General features: G+C 38.2%; 1 protein-coding gene across 2 annotated transcripts in view; it reads right to left on the bottom strand.

The window, feature by feature from the left end:
- The window catches only part of DEG7 (DegP protease 7), an 83464-nt gene that overhangs the window by 56203 nt on the left and 8350 nt on the right, over positions 1 to 18911 (bottom strand). For both annotated transcript variants that reach the window (XM_088902582.1, XM_010276349.3), the window contains exons 6-7: positions 4587 to 4623; positions 1229 to 1354 (exon numbers count right to left, since the gene is read on the bottom strand). In XM_088902582.1, coding sequence (XP_088758708.1) covers positions 1229 to 1354; positions 4587 to 4623 — 163 coding nt within the window. The remainder of the gene's footprint in view (positions 1 to 1228; positions 1355 to 4586; positions 4624 to 18911) is intronic.

Below are 18911 nucleotides of genomic sequence, written 5' to 3'. Positions count from 1 at the left end.
GTGTTTTTCTTGGTGACTCTCTTATATCTTGGAAACAAGGTTCAAAGTATCAATACATATTGGCCCGTACTGTGTCAATGACGCCCTTCTAGGGGTTGTATTGGGTCAGGCACTGATTCAGAGGGTAGTCGGGCCTTAAACCGACCCCTCTAAACCGGTTTCAAAAAAAATAAGTAAAACCTAAAGAAAACTACCAATACAGTCCAATACGCCTCTACCAGTGTATCGGGCGTATTGATATTTTTAACCTTGCCTAGAAGTGTAAAAGGCAACTGACTGTTTCCAAGTCCTCTACCGAGGCTGAGTATAGGGCTATGCCCTCTGTCTGTAGTGAGATTATATGGCTAAGAGCCCTCCTTGAGGACCCTGGCATCTCCTTGTTATCTTCAGTTCCTATTTATGTTGATAATGTGAGTGCTATCAAGATTGCATCCAACCATATCTTCCATGAGCGAACCAAACATATAGAGGTTGATTGTCACTTCATTAGAGATGTGTTTTCTATTGGACACATATCTCTGTCGCACGTGTCTTCTGCCCTACAACTTGCTGACTTATTCACGAAGGCTATGACTCGTGCTCGCGACCATTTTCTAGTTGACAAACTGATGCTCGTACCTCAGCATCAGTTTTAGTTGGGTGTAGAGACTGATTTATGTCTCTTACATCTTCTTTCCTGTTTTGGCTCTTGGGACCACTCTTTTATGTTGTAATTTATGTACACTATTTTTTGTTTTATTCTTTCTTGTAAGAGAAGGGCACAACTGTCCTTTCCATAACCTTGTACTCTTTATTATATAAGCTAATCATTTCTGGGCATGTGGTTCAAGATAGAACACACCCTTTCATTTCAAGTTCTTCATCTCTGATTTGAACTAAGTTGGCATTATCTTCATCTCTTTGAATAAGAATTTCTTGGTTTCCAATCTAATCTCCTTCTTCCATCTGCCTTCTGGTTCAAACTTCCCTTGTCACTCCAATTTCTTAGTAGTCTCCATTGCTTAAAAACTTAAAGAGAAGATATAGAGTGAAAGTAGAGAAGGAAAACCCAAAATCACCCAATAGGCACCTAGAAGCAATTTAGATATTATCCAAAATCAAGTCTAGTTACATGGCCTAAACCATTGAAAGGCCCACTACAAACATTGACGTTGAAAAACACCATTAAAATAAAATCATGAGCATGGAATAGTTAAAATTTATAGAACATAAAAATATAAATATATACCCGTTCTAGAGGAAGAAAAAATGCAGAAGCACTTGATGATTTGCTGCCAGCATTCAATGCTACTGCCCTTCCTTGCCAATCAATGACAGGTGAACCACTTGAACCTCCTTTAGTCCCTGATGCAGCCTGGTGGAGATGGATAAAAGGAAAATGAAAACAAGAAAACATAAACCAATGAAAAAAAAGCATGTATATGGGCCTTGAAACTTGCCTCAAGCTGAGCCTCAAGGTTCAATCTATGAGACCCTTGCAATGCATCATAAACAAGAAAACATATGCAGCATCGTCCAAAAATAGAGTTCCACATGGCCAAAATAAATGAAAACAATAAGCTTTTTCCTATTTTTTAATGAGATTAAAATAAGTAGATAAAACTTCAACTTTTATATTTAAAATATCTCTTCCCTTTAAACACTTTAGGTTCTGTTACAAAGTGAGACAGTCTTCCGGTCAGAGTGCACAAATGAAAAAAGAATCACAGATTTTTTAGAATCCTTTTCTTTGTCCCTGTTACCAAGCATTTCATTTGGAAGACAATACAAACAAATTGACTTGGTTCTACACTTTGTAAGGTATAAAGGATTGGTTTAGAGTAAATTATTTGATTATGTTGGCAAGCTAGACATAACTAATATCTATGCTCAGCCTGAGGGGGATGTTGAGAAAGGTAGTTATACAATTAAAGGACTTTCTCTTCTTTCTCATTTTCTTATTAGGGGTAATATTACATTTATACCTATCATACTCTAAAGAAGTGGATAAGGGTAGACTACCAAGATTAGCCTTGTTTGGTTATTTCCTTCTATCCTCTTCTTCTATTCTTTTCTCCTCTCCTTTCTCTTATTCTTCTTGATTGATCATTGCTCTCATAACTGACAGCAATGCATTTTGGTAACCTTCCTTATCAATAACAATTTTAGATTCCTTTGAAGAGAGAGATCCCAAAATGTATTCCCCACCCCCAACCCCAACATAAGTGCACTCCACAAAACACTATTCTGATTATCTAAGATTAGATAAAATGACTATCCTACCTTACCTCTTTAAATATCTCAAAGAGGGAGTCCAAATTGGTCATCTTTACTATATAATGTAGATAGATACTTGCCTTGGCTTCGTGCCTAATCCACCATGCAAAATATCTAATTAATCTATTTTCCCCTCTCCTCTCACTTATTTTCCACCTTTGTCACTATTCAGCTCTCTCTTGCACATGCATTTACATGGACCACTCAACTGGTTCCCATAAGGATTTTAAATCCACTCCAATCAATCAATTTCACCCCTTTTAAATCCTTCATATCCACCTCTCATCTAATGGCTCCTAAGTAAATGAAATATGCCTCTCTTAAAATATCCCATGTTTGGAAAGTTCTAACCTTACAGGATTGGGTGACTCACACACGCCAAAACCAAATCCTTGCACGAGGGTCTTAAACTCAAAGAAGCCTTAGGCTGCAACAGGCAGACAATATAACTCAAGGTTGTTATTGGTTAGTTCAAAGATAGATGTGATAACTAGATATTCTTCAACTGCATTAAAGAGCCTAGAGCTTTGCCATCCAGAATGAGCCAATTCAGAGGTCTCGAAACTCCCAACAGATGGTCTTGCAAGTACAACTTTGTAGAGAATGGAACTATGGCTTTTTCAAAGGATAGCTCTCTTTTTTTCATTGGTCATATTGTATTTTCTGTTTGCTTGGTTTTCTCAATCGAAGAGCTTCTTGTATATATATAGGTTTAACACAAGGTTTTAAAAAATGACCTGGAAATGGAACTGCTGTGGCCACCAGTTCCTGGGTCAGCGGTTCGACCTGGATGGTCGAACGGTTCAGATGGTTTGACTAGATTAGGGCAAATAATTGTGGTTGTCTTCCTTTTATGAGAAGAGAGGTGGTTATCAGCTGAGAAAGAAAGAATGAAAGAAAGGAAGGAAAGAAAGAAAAAGGAAGAAAAGAAAGGAAAAGAAAGGACAGGAAGGAGAGAAGGGAAGGAGGAGGAGGATGATGAGCAGGAGGATCCGGCGTTCACCAGTGATGGTGACGGTGATGGCAACAGCAAGGGCAACAGAGATGGCAGCGACAACAGAAGCGCAGCAGGAAGTTGACATCCATTCTCTCTCTCTCTCTCTCTCTCTCTCTCTCTCTCTCGATCTGAGAACTGAGATCTCTCCGCTCCAATCTTTTTTCTGGCATCTCTCCCTCTAGGATCTCAGTGATCTCTGATATGAGAGTCTATCTCCATCTTTCAACATCCTTTTTGTTATTAAACGGTGAACCGCAGTCCGGGTCAGCGGTTCTTTGACCAAATCAACGATTTTTGACCCAGGAATAGATCAAGGGTGAAATAAAACCGGTTGCCTGGACGGTTTCCAGGCCAAACGGTCCGACCGTCTGGGTCAATGATGGTTCAAAAACACTGGTTTTACCTGATTAGTGACAAAAAAATGTCACTTATGAACTCAAACACTAATATCCACCTATCCAAATGCAGGATGAATGTTTTTCTTCTAATAGATGCCAGGACCATTCAATCACTAATTGCATAAAGCTTCCTTCTTTCTTTGTCTTCCACATGACCAGTGATACTTGTTCTTCATACCAATGGAAGACTGAGAGTGGGAAAAGGAAAACTTCCATAGACAGGAAAGGGAACAAAATGGATTTCAAATTTTGTATCTGGTTCCTTAAAGATTGCATAATACATGCATACATGCAACATATATATGCATATGTACATACATATATGTATGAGTCTCTAACTTACAAAATCTGTTTCTTCTTAGTTTAAGTTTCATGTTAAAGAGAAAAGCGTGAAAAGGAAATCATATGCAGAAAGCCAAATCAAATTCTTACCGGTTCAAATCAGCCTAAACCAAAATTTGCCCCAATTACTAATGCATATTCACAACATAAAGCTTGCATGCATGCATATGTACATCTTGCATCAACAAGTGAGCTATTTTTCAAGAGTTTGGACTGCCCTAGATGGTCCCAATTCCCAAAGCTTAAAACTATATGTTGTATCCTTTTTAACGCAATTGTTTTTTTTTTCTTTTCTGGGATCAAACAAGATTTAAGAGAAAAATAAAGTTGAATATAAAGGTCAAGAGCCAAATGAGTGCATGTGCATCCACATGCATTCTTCAGAATGAAGAGTTCAGTTTACCATTTGAAGCTGAATAAGAAATTTAAGGTAAAGAAAAAAATTATAATAATTTGCTCGGTAAACCAGATGCTGAGACCTAGAATGACTTATAAGCAATAATCCAAACAAAGTGTACTAATTCAAATTCCATTTTTATTTATTAGTAGAACCTTAACATTATGCCACTTCCTCTTTCAAATCAGCTACTTACTTGCATGTAGAATGTATTGAAGTCATTGTATCCATCCCTGTAGGAAAAAGGAATCATCAATAACATAAATAATAGAAGATTTTCATAGGCTTAAAATTTTAGGCTGAAAAATCACTAGATTTTCATAAATAAAATATTTGAGATAAAAAAAAAAACATGGTAAACTTGATAAATCATCCACACTTAGTAACGCTAATTTCTGCATGTGATACTATCTGGTATGTTTTTTATCTTACAAGCATTAACATGACAGTTTTGATGAAAATGTCCACTTCTTAAAAAAAGAAATATATTGAAAATGTCAGAAAGTTCGTATCAATTTGTTGTAAAATTTTTATAACGTATTTGATGGTAATCTATAAAAATATTTGTTAATATTTTTTGAAATCATGAAAGCATACTTTCTTTTAAATAATTAAGCCTTTTTTGTAAAGGTAAAGTAAAATGGCTGCTTTCCTAAAGCAATGGTTGACTAGCCAAATGGTGTTGAAATGTATGCCCATGAGGGGCATTTTTGTCTTTCGGTATAGCCTTGTATTTCCCCTGTTAAGAATCACTTAACAGGGGCATTGTTGTAACATTACAATTTTTAAAACTGTGAATCAAGGTTCAAAGTATCGATACGATACGCCCTGTACCAGGCATATCGTATCGTATCTTTTGGTTTCGATACACCTATTTATAGGTGTTTCGGGACCCCCATTTATTTCAATAAAAAACACTTAAAAACATCTCCAAATATCAAATTTTGAAAAAAAAAAAAAGCATTGAGCGGTGAGTTTTTAGTACTGATATGCCCCTGCCGATACACGGGCATATCGATACTTTGGACCTTGCTGTGAATAACAACAGTTAGGTCAATGGGTGAGAAGTGGCTGGTTCGAATCTTCTTCCTCAAGACCCATTTTCTTACTTATCAAAAAAAAAGACCTATTTTCTCTCTCCTTTTGTTTTCTTCTGTACAAGATCTCTCTCTCTACCTTTTTTTCTTGCCTTTTTCTTGTGTTGTGACATGGTATCAGAGCTGTGAACACGACTGTCACTGTTCACACCTTTTTTGCACTCTAGAAGTTGAGAACTCTACCACTTTGAGACAAGGAGCTAAAAGGACTGATCACCTCTTAGGAAAAGTGGCTTTAATGCCTTGAGTTGGTCAGTTTAAGGTGCTAGTGATGGTGTACTAAACCCTTCTTTCCGCAGCCCTAGATGTAAGTACAGGAGTACAGGTATGTGTACTAAGTCCAGCTATTTTTTGACAATTTGTGGTGTGTAGTTTGATGTGTTGTGGTGTGGAAACTTATTTTATATGGTGTGGAGCTTTTTGGGACCCTACAAGTATTTGTGTGAGCTTTTTGTTGGATTCTAGAGATGAAAACCACTGCAGCAAGGTACTGTAGTAACCTTGTTGGGCTTGAAATTGATGTAGTGAGTGTTTCATCTTGTGGTTGATGTGTGTAGTAGTTTTTCCTGGCTGGTTGGTGTCTGATTCTACTTATGTCTGCTTCCAGTAGTAACTCCAAGTCTGATGTAGTGCAATCGGACCTTATGAACACCCAGTTAACTATCGTCATGCTCAAAGGTACTAATTATGTACCATGGGCTAAACCTATGGAAGTTGAAATATGTTAAGGAAGATCAACCCAAGAGTGGTCTGAAGGGTACAGTGAGTGGGTGCAGAAAAATGCTCAGACTATTACTGCCTTATGGAACAGTATGGAAAACAATATTAGTGTTAATCTTATGTTTTTGGACACCGCTAAGGAAATTTGGGAGCATGCCCGACAATTGTATTCAGGCAAGACAATGTAACAAGGATTTACCAACCTTATTAGGATTATTTCTCTCTTCAACAAGGTCGCAATAGTGTTGAAGAATTTTTTTTTTTTTTGATAAATAACACCAATTCCATTAAAATAATGAATAGATACAAGAAGATCCCCTTAGAGGCATCAGGAGCAGCCTCTCCAAACAGCAAATACACAAACTACAACAGAGAAAACATGAATGTTGAAATTAAAACAATAGTTACAATTGTGCCCAGAACAATGTTTCCCTATTTATCCCTTGTTTTGCCAAGACATCAGCAAAAGCATTAGCGGATCTCCCAACCCATTGTACTGTTATAGACATATTTCTTGTCAGCCGTTTGAATTTCTTTAACTCATTTTTATAGCCCCAAGTGACATCCTCCGGATTAGTTAACCAGTCCACTACTGTCTTAGAGTCTCCTTCAATCAGAAGTTGCTCCACGCCCACTTCTTTTGCAAGAAGTATTCCTTGTATTGCAGCTAGCAGTTCTGCCCAGATAAAGTTCCCAACTCCTAAAGGGCCAGAGTAGATTAAGACAACCTCTCCAGCCTCATTCCTCAATACACCTCCCATCCCAGAGGGACCCGGATTACCCTGGCTACTCCCATCAAAATTCATCTTCAAAGAACCAAGAGGAGGGAGGACCCAGCTAGTCACTGCCCTTCCCTTGTAGGAGGAACAGCTTGCTACCAACTTCCAATCCTTCCAACAATCAGCAAAAGTAAAATGGTTAAATAATTCTAGTCTTTAACCAATGTAAAGTCCTTTAAGGTTTGACTGCTTCTTCCTTTTTCTTGGAAGATTCTAGCATTCCTTTCTTCCCGTACTATCCATAACAATGCTGCTCGTGAGCATCTCCACATTTTCCTTCCTCTTTTATGGGGCCAAGAGAAGAAAGAAGGGTTAAAGATTGTGCTTACTTCTGCTGGCATATCCCAACTAGACCCAAATAACTTTAACAAACTGACAAGAAATTAGTAAGTGGTATCCAGACTCACCAACGGATTTATAGAGAACACACCAGTGAGGAGACAAACAACTGTTGGGTCTTTTCCTTTGGAGTAGATCCCCTGTATTAACTCTTTCCAGAAAGGCTTCCCAATAGAAACTCCCAACCTTTGGAGGTATAGGTCGACACCACATTTCTTTAACAGGGAAAGATGATTCAACAGGAGGAGAGGGTAACAGTGCTTTGAAGAAAGAGGCACAAGTGTAGGAAGAACCCAAGGGAGTGAGTGTCCATATTCTGCTATCTGTCTTTGATGGCTCAATGAAGACCCCTTCAAGAATGGATAGTAAGGCTAAAGTACAAGCTAACACTGTGTCCCTGACATCTCTTCACATACTCAAGTTCCATCCAAACCCAGAAGGTGAATTAGAAGGAACAAGGAGGAGACTAGTTCATTTTTAAGGGTAGAAATAGCAAAAAGGCTTGGAAATTGATCTTTCAAAGAGGAATCCCCAACCCAAACCTGTTCCCAAAACTTAATGAGGTTACCTGAGTGCAAGTCATACCTGATCCATGGAGAGAACAATGGAAAGATGGCTTGAATAGCTTTCCAAGGAGAAGCTCTTGCAGTCCTGGCTAGAATTCCAGAATCCCATCCATTGTCTGTCAGCCCATGTATACTTCCCACTATCTTAACCCACAGTCTTTCTTTCTCCAATGAGGATCTCCACAGCCATTTCCCTAGTAATGCTAGGTTCCTATTCCTAATGTTCCCAATTCCCAAACCTCCCTCCTTTTTACCCCTACTAACCACCTCCCACCTGACACTATGGTCCTTCTTCTCCTCCCCCATCTCCTACAGAATATATCTCATTAGTTTTCCCAGCCTACTGGCCACCTTAGCCGGAATCTTAAAGACTGACAAGAAATAGACAAGAAGTTTAGCTAGAGTAAACCTAATTAAAGTGATTCTTCCTCCAAGAGACAAATAATTTTTCTTCCAGTTAGCAAGTCTCTTTTCAAATCTCTCCACAACAGGGGCCTAGAAATCACCTTTCTGAGGATTATCCCCCAAAGGTAAACCAAGATAATTTAAGGGCCAATTAGAAACTACACATCCCAAAATGTTTGCATACTCACCAATCTCCCCTTCCCCCATATTGACTCCAACTATACAACTTTTCTCAAAGTTCACCCTAAGATTTGACATTTGCTCAAAAAGTTGTATTGTGAGCTTCAAGTTTCTAATCCAATTGATATCCCCTCCACAAAACAGAATTGTGTCATCTGCAAATTGTAGCTGTGTAAGTGGTATATTAGCTCTTCACCTATCCTTCACTCTTCACCAATGGCATTGCCAATTGGGTCATCCTTCATTCTGTATTTTGAAGAAGTTAGTTCCCAGTTTGACATCAGTTTCTCAATTGGATTGTGAATCATGACAACTCAGCAAGCATCACAATAGAGTTACTTTTGTTCCCCGAGAGGACAAGTCATGAGTCCTTTTGATCTTGTTCACTTAGATGCTTGGGGTCCTAGTCGTGTGTCATTGTACAATGAATTTCGATATTTTGTAAACTTTATTGATGATCATTCACGAATGACATGGATATATTTAATGAAGAACATTCATAATTGTTCTCTATTTTTCTTTTTCTTTCATGCTGACATTTGCAATCAATTTAGTGTTTGTTTTGATAATGCAAAAGATTACTTTCATAGTTCTTTGCAAGCTTAATTTGTTCCTAAAACATACTAGAGTGATGTTGTTCTCACTTCATGCTTCTTGATCAATCACATGCCTACATCTGTCCTTGCTGGTGAGTCTCCCCTTTCTATCATATTCCCTTCAGGATCACCCTTTTCTCTCCCCTCCTTGTGTTTTCAAATGTGTTTGTTTAGTCCATAGATCGGGCCCTGGACACAAAAAACTTAAGTCCTAGTCGATGCAATGGGAATGATTTTTCTTTTTTCTTTTTGAGAGAGAGAAGGTAATTTTCTATCCAAAAGGGATTAAAGGAGGTCTCTTGAATCTCATTCAGCAGATGCTCAAACCACCACGGGCCCCTGCCAGGGTTGGAAACCCAGCCAATGACATTCCAAGAATCACCTTCCACCAAAAATAGCAATAAACTTGGCAAACCTCAGGCCAAAGAGAAGGGCTCTTCTTTCGGCTTCCAAAGAGTCTGCAAAGCTAATCGGCCCACTGAAAAACCCAAATCATGTAGTGAGAATGGGTCGAATGGGCCTTAACTTCTTTATCTCACTTAAGTTGTGTTATATTTGTGTTTTTTTAGTTATTGGGCCTTAGTCATGGGCCTTTTTTGTTCTTTTTATTATTTCTTTAGTGTTGGCCGCCCCATTAAGGGCATTCTAGGGAATTGTATTCAGATTAGAACTAAAAGAATAAAAGATCTAACTGGGGGGCTAAAGAGAGGATCAAACTCTTCTCTTCTCTCTTCCCTTCTCTTCTTCTCTCATCTCCTTCCACATACTTCTGCAAAAACTTCTTTCTTTTCTTTCTTTCTTTTCTTTCTTTCTTTTCTTTCTTCCTTTTCTTCTCTATATTTTCTGAATTATTGTAAGTGTGTTTTATAACTTGGTACCAGAGCAGGTTCTCACCTTCGACATCTTTCTCCTTTCTTGGCCCATACATAGTGTGTATGGAGAACTGATCGGCTGATTAATCAGCAGCGTATGCAGCCCGGTTGAGAGGATTTTTGAAGAGGTTTTGTGGAGATTTCTTCCATCCACGGTTGAAGCCCAAGGCAGGTTCTTGGAGAGTTTTCCCGAAAACCCTATATAACTGGAGAAATCTTGTTACAGGTCCTAGAGACACTTTGGATCTAGCGCTTGGGGATCAAGGGGAAGCCTTTTGATTTTCATTAAGGGCGATTTGTGTTGGACAAAGCTCTGGAACCTTTGGTAGGGGAGGTTGAACTTTCTCCTCTTCTCCCATTATGTCGGGTCCTATGGAACCCTAGTTTTAGGTGGTTCAAGAGTAGTTCTTTGCTCGGAATAGCAATTCTAGCTTAGTAAAGCCCTATTTTGATTTGTGTTTGCATATATTCACTCAATGGAGCAAACAAGAGGAAAAACCAAATATCCCACAGATTCCGGGTTTAGACATGGAGGGTGGGTCAATGGAGACTCTGTTGGGGGCAGTGACCACTATGAAGTTGGATGGAACATGTGCGTAGTAAAGGGAAATGGGGTTACGTCACCAGAAGCAAGAACAAACTAGTGGAGGATGGCCCTACCTATGAGAGGTAGATATAGGAAAATTACACAGTAGTGGGTTGGTTAGTGAATTCTATGCAGCCACATATTAGCCAACACTACCTATTGATGGAAACTGCAAAGGAAGTGTGGGACAGTGTCACGGAAACCTATTCCCTAAAAGTTGAACGTTGCTCAGGCCTACAGATTGAAGAATGATGTGAATAATCTAAGATAGGGGGAGAAGCCCTTAGCCATCTACTTCTCCATGTTGAAATCTCTTGGGCAGGAGCATAGTTGTCAAGGCGATGCCTAGGCGACTAGGCAGTTTTTCATGGTCGCCTCACCTAAACGCCACATGTTTTGCATACTAGGCGCCCACCCAGAGACTTAAGCGGGTGCCTACATGCATCTAAAAAAATATTTTTTTAATTTATTGTTTTGATATTTTATTGGTTGTTGTATTCTTTTAAAATACATATGTTACGTTGTATCATTTTAGTATTAAGAGAAGTATAAAACTAAACTAATCTAGTAATCTCTATTTTCTTTTCTGTCACAAGGGTTTTGGTTCGAATGGAGAGGGAGGAGAACCGAACACTGCAAGCTCGAGCCCCAGCCCAGCTCCATCACACCTTAGTTCGAGCAAGTAAGTTGATAAGTTCTTCTTTTCTTCCTCCTTCTCCTCCTTCAGATTTCAGACTGTTTTTCCGCCAGTCCTCCCTTTCAGACTTCAGTCGAAAAAACTGGGGCTCCGCCAGTCCTCCCTTTCTTTTTTTTCCAAAAAAACAAGAGCTCTGCCCCTATACTCCTCAGTCCTCCCTTTCACCACTTCTTCCACCCCATGAGTCCAACCGTTCTTAGCCAGTCACTCTCACTCTTTCAGTGTCAGTCCACCCTATGAGTCCATTTTTTGAAAAAAACAGGGGCTCCGCCCTATACTCTTCTCCTCCCTTCACACATTTAGTATTTCAGTCATTGTTCACACTTGAATCATCTCAGTTTTTAACGGTCGAAGCTGCCGAACCTTCCTTCTTCTCTTCTTCTCTTCTTTTTTTTTTGATGAATAATAATAAGTTTATTGATTCAGAAGCAACTTTAGAGTGAGTCCATACATCATCCCAACGAGAGGCTCGAGCTGCAGCCCCTCCTTGAGTCTTACAAGTAAACTAGGAAAGAAAAACAATAATCACAACTGAGCCCAAAATAATTCTTCCCTATTTACCCCTTGCTTAGCTAACACATCTGACAAAGTATTTGCTGATCTCCCCACCCACTGTATAGTGACCAACATATTCCTTGTCAACCAACTAAATTTCTTCATTTCATTCTTGTATCGCCACATAGCCTCTTCAAAATTTTTTAACCAACCCACCACCACTTTGGAATCCCCCTCGATTATTAGGTGTTGTACCCCTAGCTGGTTTGCAAATTGCACTCCTTGTACAGCAGCTAAGAGTTCTGCCCAGATGGAGTTCCCAATTCCCAAGGGACCTGAGTAGAGCAACAAAATCTCTCCCTTCTCATTTCTCAAAGCACCCCCCACTCCGGATAATCCTGGATTACCCATGCTGCTTCCATCAAAGTTCAACTTTATTGAGCCTTCGGGTGGAGGAGACCAACTTGTAATTGATTTGTCTTTTAAAGATGAGCACCTTGCTACTGCTGACCAATTTCTCCAAAGGTCATTAAAGGAGAATTGATGGAAGATTTCCCAGGTCTTCAGCCAATGTATTGCCCTGTTTAACACACAGTCTTTCAAATCTTGGCTGTTCCTTTCCTTGTCTTGAAAAATTCTGAGATTCCTTTCTTCCCAAAGAGTCCAAGTCAAAGCAGCACGAGCACATCTCCACATAATTCTCCCTATTTTTGTAGGCCAATAAAAGGTAGAATGGTTGAAGAGCATGTGAACTTCTGCTGGTAGACTCCAACTACCCCCAAACAACGAAAGTAGCCAAGCCCAAAGGTCTGCAGAAAAGGGACAAGATACTAGTAGATGGTAACAATCCTCACCGTGAGCTCTACAGAGGATACACCAATTAGGAGAAATACAGAGAAAAGGTCTTCTCTTTTGTAGGTTGTCTAAAGTGTTTACTTTCCCATGGAATACTTCCCAACAAAAAGCCATAATTTTTGGGGGGACTGGCCTGCACCAAATTTCTTTAGACGGAAAGGGTTGGTGAGAAGAAAGTTGAGAGATGGACTTGAAGAAAGAAGCACAAGAGAAGGTTCCAATGGGTCTAGGAGTCCAAACTCTCTTATCTGGCTTGGAGGGATCCAAACAAACCTGATTAAGACAACCAAGCAAAATAGAAAGAGACTCAATTTCAGCATCCCTAAGTCCTCTATGAAACCCAAAATCCCAAGTAGGATCTAAGGGTGTTCCCAAAAGTGAAACAAATTTTGAGACCACCTCTTTTTTGTACAAAGAAATATAAAAAAGCGAAGGGAACAAGTCCTTTAACGGTGAGTCTCCTACCCAAATATCCTCCCAAAAAAGAACAGAGTTGCCAGAACAAACTTCATACCTGATAAAATTGAGGAATTGAGGAAGGGTGTTGTGAATAGCCTTCCACGGTGCTACTCGGTTAGCTTGCCTCGATACACCAGCATCCCATCCGTTCTCTGACCTCCCATGAATGCTTCCCACCACCTCATGCCACAATCTCTCTCTTTCCAAAGGCCATCTCCACAACCATTTCCCTAACAGAGCTTGATTCTTTCTAATTACCCTCCCAATTCCCAAGCCCCCCTCTTCTTTACTTCTGCACACAATTTCCCAATTAACCAAGTGATCCTTTTTTTCTTGTCCCGGCTCCCATAAGAAGTCTCTCATCAACTTCTCCAGTTTCCTGGCTTCCCTAACTGGTATCCTAAAGACAGACAAATAATAGGTAGGTAAGTTAACCAAGGTAGCTCTTATTAGGGTAATTCTCCCTCCTAAAGAGATATAGTCCCTCTTCCATGAGGCTAATCTCTTCTCAAACTTTTCTATCACTGGGGTCCAAAATCTACTCTCCCTAGGATTTGCCCCTAAAGGAACACTCAAGACACTCCGCAATAGCCTCGACCTCCCCTACCTCCAAATTTATACCCGCTATGCAGCTCTTTTCCAGATTTATTCTCAAATTAGAGACACTTTCAAATCATTTTATTATCTCCTTTAGGTTTGCTACCTTTTCACTAATACCTCCTTCACAAAAAATCATTAAGTCATCTGCAAACTGAAGGTGGGTGACGGGGACTTGGTGTCTCTCTATTCTCCAACCCCTAATGGCATCTTCGCTGTCAGCCTTAGTAATGATCCTACTAATCACATCAGCTACTAAGGTAAAAAGGAAGGGTGAAAGTGGATTCCCTTGCCTGACACCCCTGAATCTGGAAAAAAGTCTCTCATTGTACCATTTACCAGAATAGAGTAGTGACAAGTACTGATACACCCAAAGATCCAACTACACCACTTGTCCCCAAGTCCACAGTTTTGCATAACCTCCAATAGAAACTTCCAGTCCACCAAATCATAGGCCTTTTCAAGATCCAATTTACAAATGAATCCTCTCTTACTAGACCTTTTCATTTCCTCCACACACTCATTCGCAATTAAGATTTGATCTGTTATTTGTCGCCCTTGAATGAAAGCCCCCTGGGTTTCACTAATGATGGTAGGGAGGACTGTTTTGATTCTCAATGAGAGCACTTCAATTCTTCTCTTCTTCAATTCTTCTTCTCTAATCTCTTCTTTAATTCTTCTTCTTCTCATTCAAATGTTTTTTTATATCATTAATATATATGATTATATGGCTGATTTTTTTTTATATGGATGAACTATTGAACTACATGTCTGGAACTTGATTCAATGATTGTATGGTTGAATTCAATTCTCTTCTTCAAATGTTTTTTTTTCTTTTTTTTATGGCTGAACTACATGTCTGAAACTTGATTCAGTGATTATATATATCATTAATATATATATATATGTATATGATTGTATGGCTGAATTCTCTTCTTCTCTTCTGCATTAATGTGTTTTTTTTTTTACATGGCTAAACTACTCTTATTTTTTTATCAGTTTTTTCAAATTTTTTTATATCATTAATATATATAAGTATATATGGCTGAAATGTTTTTACCTGGCTAAACTACAAGTCCAACTCTGAAACTTGATTATATGGCTGAAGCTGAATTGAAAATTTTATATTTTATTATATGGCTGATTTTTTTTAATTTTTATTTCTATATTGCATTTTCTGATTTACAATATTGCAATTTGATATTTGATTATATAGCTGAACTGAAATTTGCTTGCTTTAGCCTTTAAATTTTTACTTAAATTCTATTTCTAACTGAATAACTGAATTATTGATTAGCTGAAATTTGCTTGCCTTGTTTTTGTTGTTATTAATTTATTAATTAATGTCATTGCTGATTTGCCCTTGGTCTTGGACTCTTAATCTTTTTATAGGTGATTTGTCATTGTCATTGCTGATTATATCATTGATTCATTACTGATTTGTCATTGCTGATTTGTTTTTATTTTCATTAGATAATGGCAACTGAGGCAAATCAAAAACACTTCTAACACTAAGAATAAGGCCCAGTCAAAAGATGCAGCATGGAAATATGCATATTGGCATGATTTAGAGGACAAAAAAGCTATTACGTGTTCCTTGTGCGGAAAGATTGTCAAAGGAGGAATTAAGAGAGTAAACTAGCATTTAATTGGAGGATTTGGGGATGTTACCAAGTGTCCAAAAACTACAAGGAGTATTGCAAAGGAGATGCAAGAATACATATACAAAAATAAGAGGAATAAACCGTTAAGTGATTTCACAGTGGAGGACAGTTGTGGGCCATGGGAGCAAATGGTTTATGAGAGAGAATCTCACCATGAAAGTAACCAACCTACGGAAGTAGGTGGCTCCATTTCAACTAGTAGGAGTGCCCAACCATTAAGCCCCATGTTTTCACAAAAAAAAAGAAGGAAAATGTTAAAGGACCCATGGTTGCTTTTGTGAGGCCAAGTCCAGAAGAAGTGGTAGAAGTAAGGCACAAGGGACACTTGGTGCAAACAAGCATAGAAAGTCGGTTGAAAAAGGAAGAAAGAAAAAAGGTGAATGAATACGTTGCAAAATGGTTTTATCAAGCTGGAATACCCTTCAACAAAGTAAAGTTGACGAGTTTTGAGATTATGGTACAAGCAATTGCACAATTTGGGTCTGAGTACAAACCTCCAAGTTACCATGAATTGAGAGAGCCACTCTTGAAAGGGGAGGTTGAAAAAACAAAATTGCTTTACAAGGAGTATGAGGCCTCTTGGAAAACTTATGGTTGCACTATTATGTCTGATGGATGGACAGATAAGAGGCAAAGAAGTTTGATAAACTTTTTGATGAATTTTCCTGAAGGTACTTTCTTATTGAAATCAGTTGATGCCTCCAATGAAATCCACAATGCAGCTTATTTGTATGAATTGATTGATAAGGTTGTTGAGGAAATAGGAGAAGATGTGGTGCAAGTGGTTACTGATAATCACTCTGCTTATATTGCTACAGGAGACCTTTTGAAGATAAAAGAGAAAGAATATATTTTGGACACCTTGTGCTGCTCATTGTTTGGACCTCATGTTGTTGGAGGATTGAAGTCTACCAAGAGTTTTTTTTTTTTCATTGAAGTCTACCAAGAGTTGGATTGCCAAGGCAAGACATGTGACGGCCTTTATCTACAAGCATCATCTTCTCCTTGCTTATATGAGGGAGAAAACACATGGGAGAGGTCTTGTTAGATGTGTTGTTACAAGGTTTGCCACATCATTTCTTACTTTGCAAAGCTTGCTCACTTTCAAAGCGCCATTGTGCTCTTTATTTATTAGTGATGTGTGGAATAGAAGTAAATGGACAAACAAACCAGAGGGTTTAAGAGTCTCAAGCACTATTCTTTCTATTACATTTTGGAAAAATGTAAGGATTGCCCTCTTAGCTTCCCAACCAATTATGGAGGTCTTACGATTGGTTGATGATGATGAAAAACCTGCAATGGGGTACTTCCACTTTGCAATGGAATGGGAAAGGGAAAAGATCAAAAAAAAATTGGTGGGAAGAAAGAGAATATAAGCCCATTCTGGAAATTTTTGACAAGCGTTGGAATAATATGATGCAACATCCTTTGCATCTTGTTGGTTTCTTCCTCAATCCAGCCCTCTTTTATAAAGCTAAAGTTGAAGATGAAGCATCAATTGGGAAGTTTGAAATAGGCTTCATAGATTGTATTGAAAGGATGGTGAGTGACATTGAAATTCAAGATAAGATCTCCCATCAAATGGAAGAATATAAGCATGCTCGTGGTGCATTTTCTAAGGAAATGGCAGTTAGACAACGGGAAACAAAACAACCAAGTAAGACATACCTCTAGAATCTTATTTTCATTAATTCTTTTGTATTGCTATCTTTGAATTTGCATTCTCTAATTTAATTTTTTCTTTATTTGTAATTTGTACTTCATAGTTGATTGGTGGCATACTTATGGACATTGCGCACTAGACCTTAGGCGTATTGCATTACGCATATTAGGTCTTATGTGCACATCTTCTGCCTGTGAGCATAACTAGAGCACCTTTGAGCATGTAAGTAATTTTATTATTATTTATTAATTGATTTATGATTATAAAAGTTAAAATATTTTATTTTTATAATATTATTATTTTTGTTTGTTATCAATGTATATTCATACCAAGAAGAGGAACAAACTTGATCAAAAGAGGCTTAACGATCTTGTCTTTGTTCAATATAATCAACGTCTTCGTGAAAGGTTCTTGACAAGACGTGCAAACCCACAACAATTTGATTCCATTTGCTTCGATGATGTTCATGAGAATAGTAAATGGTTGACTGGAAGAGAGCCATCAAATGAGCTCGTTCATGAAGGTGGTGAATTCACATGGAATGAAGTGGATGAAGCATTAGGAGCAACTGAAGCTATTGAGGGTGCAAATAGGCTAAGGAGAAGTGCATATACAGTTTATACACGTGCAAGTAGAAGCAGAGGTAGAGGTGGTCGTGGAAGAAGCGATGGTAAGGGACAAGACAAAGGAAAGAGTGTTGTGCAAGAAGAAGAAGATGAAGACTCGATGTGGGATAGAAACATTAAGGATAATGAAGATGAAGTCGTAGAACTTGATGGGGAAGATGAAGACAATGAGGATGCGGATGATGTTGGTGGATTTAGTGGAGGGATTGCAGGCTCTTATTACCTAGATGTTGAAATTAACTAGATACTTTTCCTTATTGATCATCTATAAACTTCATGTTTTGTTATCCTTAATCCTTTAGTGGAGATTCTGGAGAATTGGTTAAGTGCCATATTTATTTTTTGTTATGGTTTTATTCATTGATTGATTTGGTTCCTACTTCCTTTAAATGCCTAGAATAGATAAATTTCAATCAAGGTATGTCATATGTGTTTGATTTGATTCCTAGTTTTTTACATAATTGAAAATTCCTTTTATTATTTGTTCATTTATTGTAAATTTACAATGCTTTTTGTTTAATTTATTATTGATTTGTGTGTGCGTGTGTGTTAAAGGAAAAGTGAGAAAAGAGAGAGCACTCAAGAAGGACAATGCTCAACATTCACTTCAAACTCAAAGGTATGTCTTTGACTCTTCATGGATTTAAAAAATATTTTTAGTATTTATTACTTTATTAGTTTAGTTTTTTAGTGTAGTTGCCTAGTTGGTTTAGACTCCTTTTTGTTGATAATATTTTATATTTTTAGCTTTTTATATGAAATTTATACTCATTTGAAGGATTTATAGTGTTAATAGTTAGTGTACATGCTTGCTAGTTAGCACACAAAACAAATAAAATGACTTAGAAAAGCATATATAAAGTAAAAACTCAATAAAGCTAACATTTTAAAATTCCAATGCCTAGGCGCCTGGGCACCCTGTGGTTGCCTAGCCTCGCCTTGGCGCCTTGAAAACTATGGACAGGAGATTGATTTGATGGAGACTATTGTTTGGGGTTGTATAGAGGATGCTGAAACACATACAAAGCTGGTGGAGAGAAATCGGATTTTTGAGTTCCTCACCGAACTCAATCCAAATTATGATATTGTGAGGCAGAATGTTTTGGCAAAAGATGAGGTGACTTTATCTCAGGCTTATGCTATGGTGAGTAGTGAGGAGAGCAGATGATAGGCACAATTTGTAGAGCCACATGTGGATCACTATGCTAATGCCAGCATGAAGCCAAAGGCCAACATTGGGAAGAAAGATGTTATTTGCATAGTTGTCAAGGCGACTAGGCGATTTTTAGAAGTCACCTCGCCCAACGCCTAGGTGTTTTTGTATT

This window comes from Nelumbo nucifera, chromosome 4, assembly GCF_055504915.1.
Source record: "Nelumbo nucifera cultivar China Antique chromosome 4, China Antique-T2T, whole genome shotgun sequence".
Lineage (NCBI taxonomy): Eukaryota > Viridiplantae > Streptophyta > Magnoliopsida > Proteales > Nelumbonaceae > Nelumbo > Nelumbo nucifera.
The sequence above is the reverse complement of the archived record's forward strand: the minus strand, read 5'-3'. Positions and strand labels throughout refer to the sequence as shown.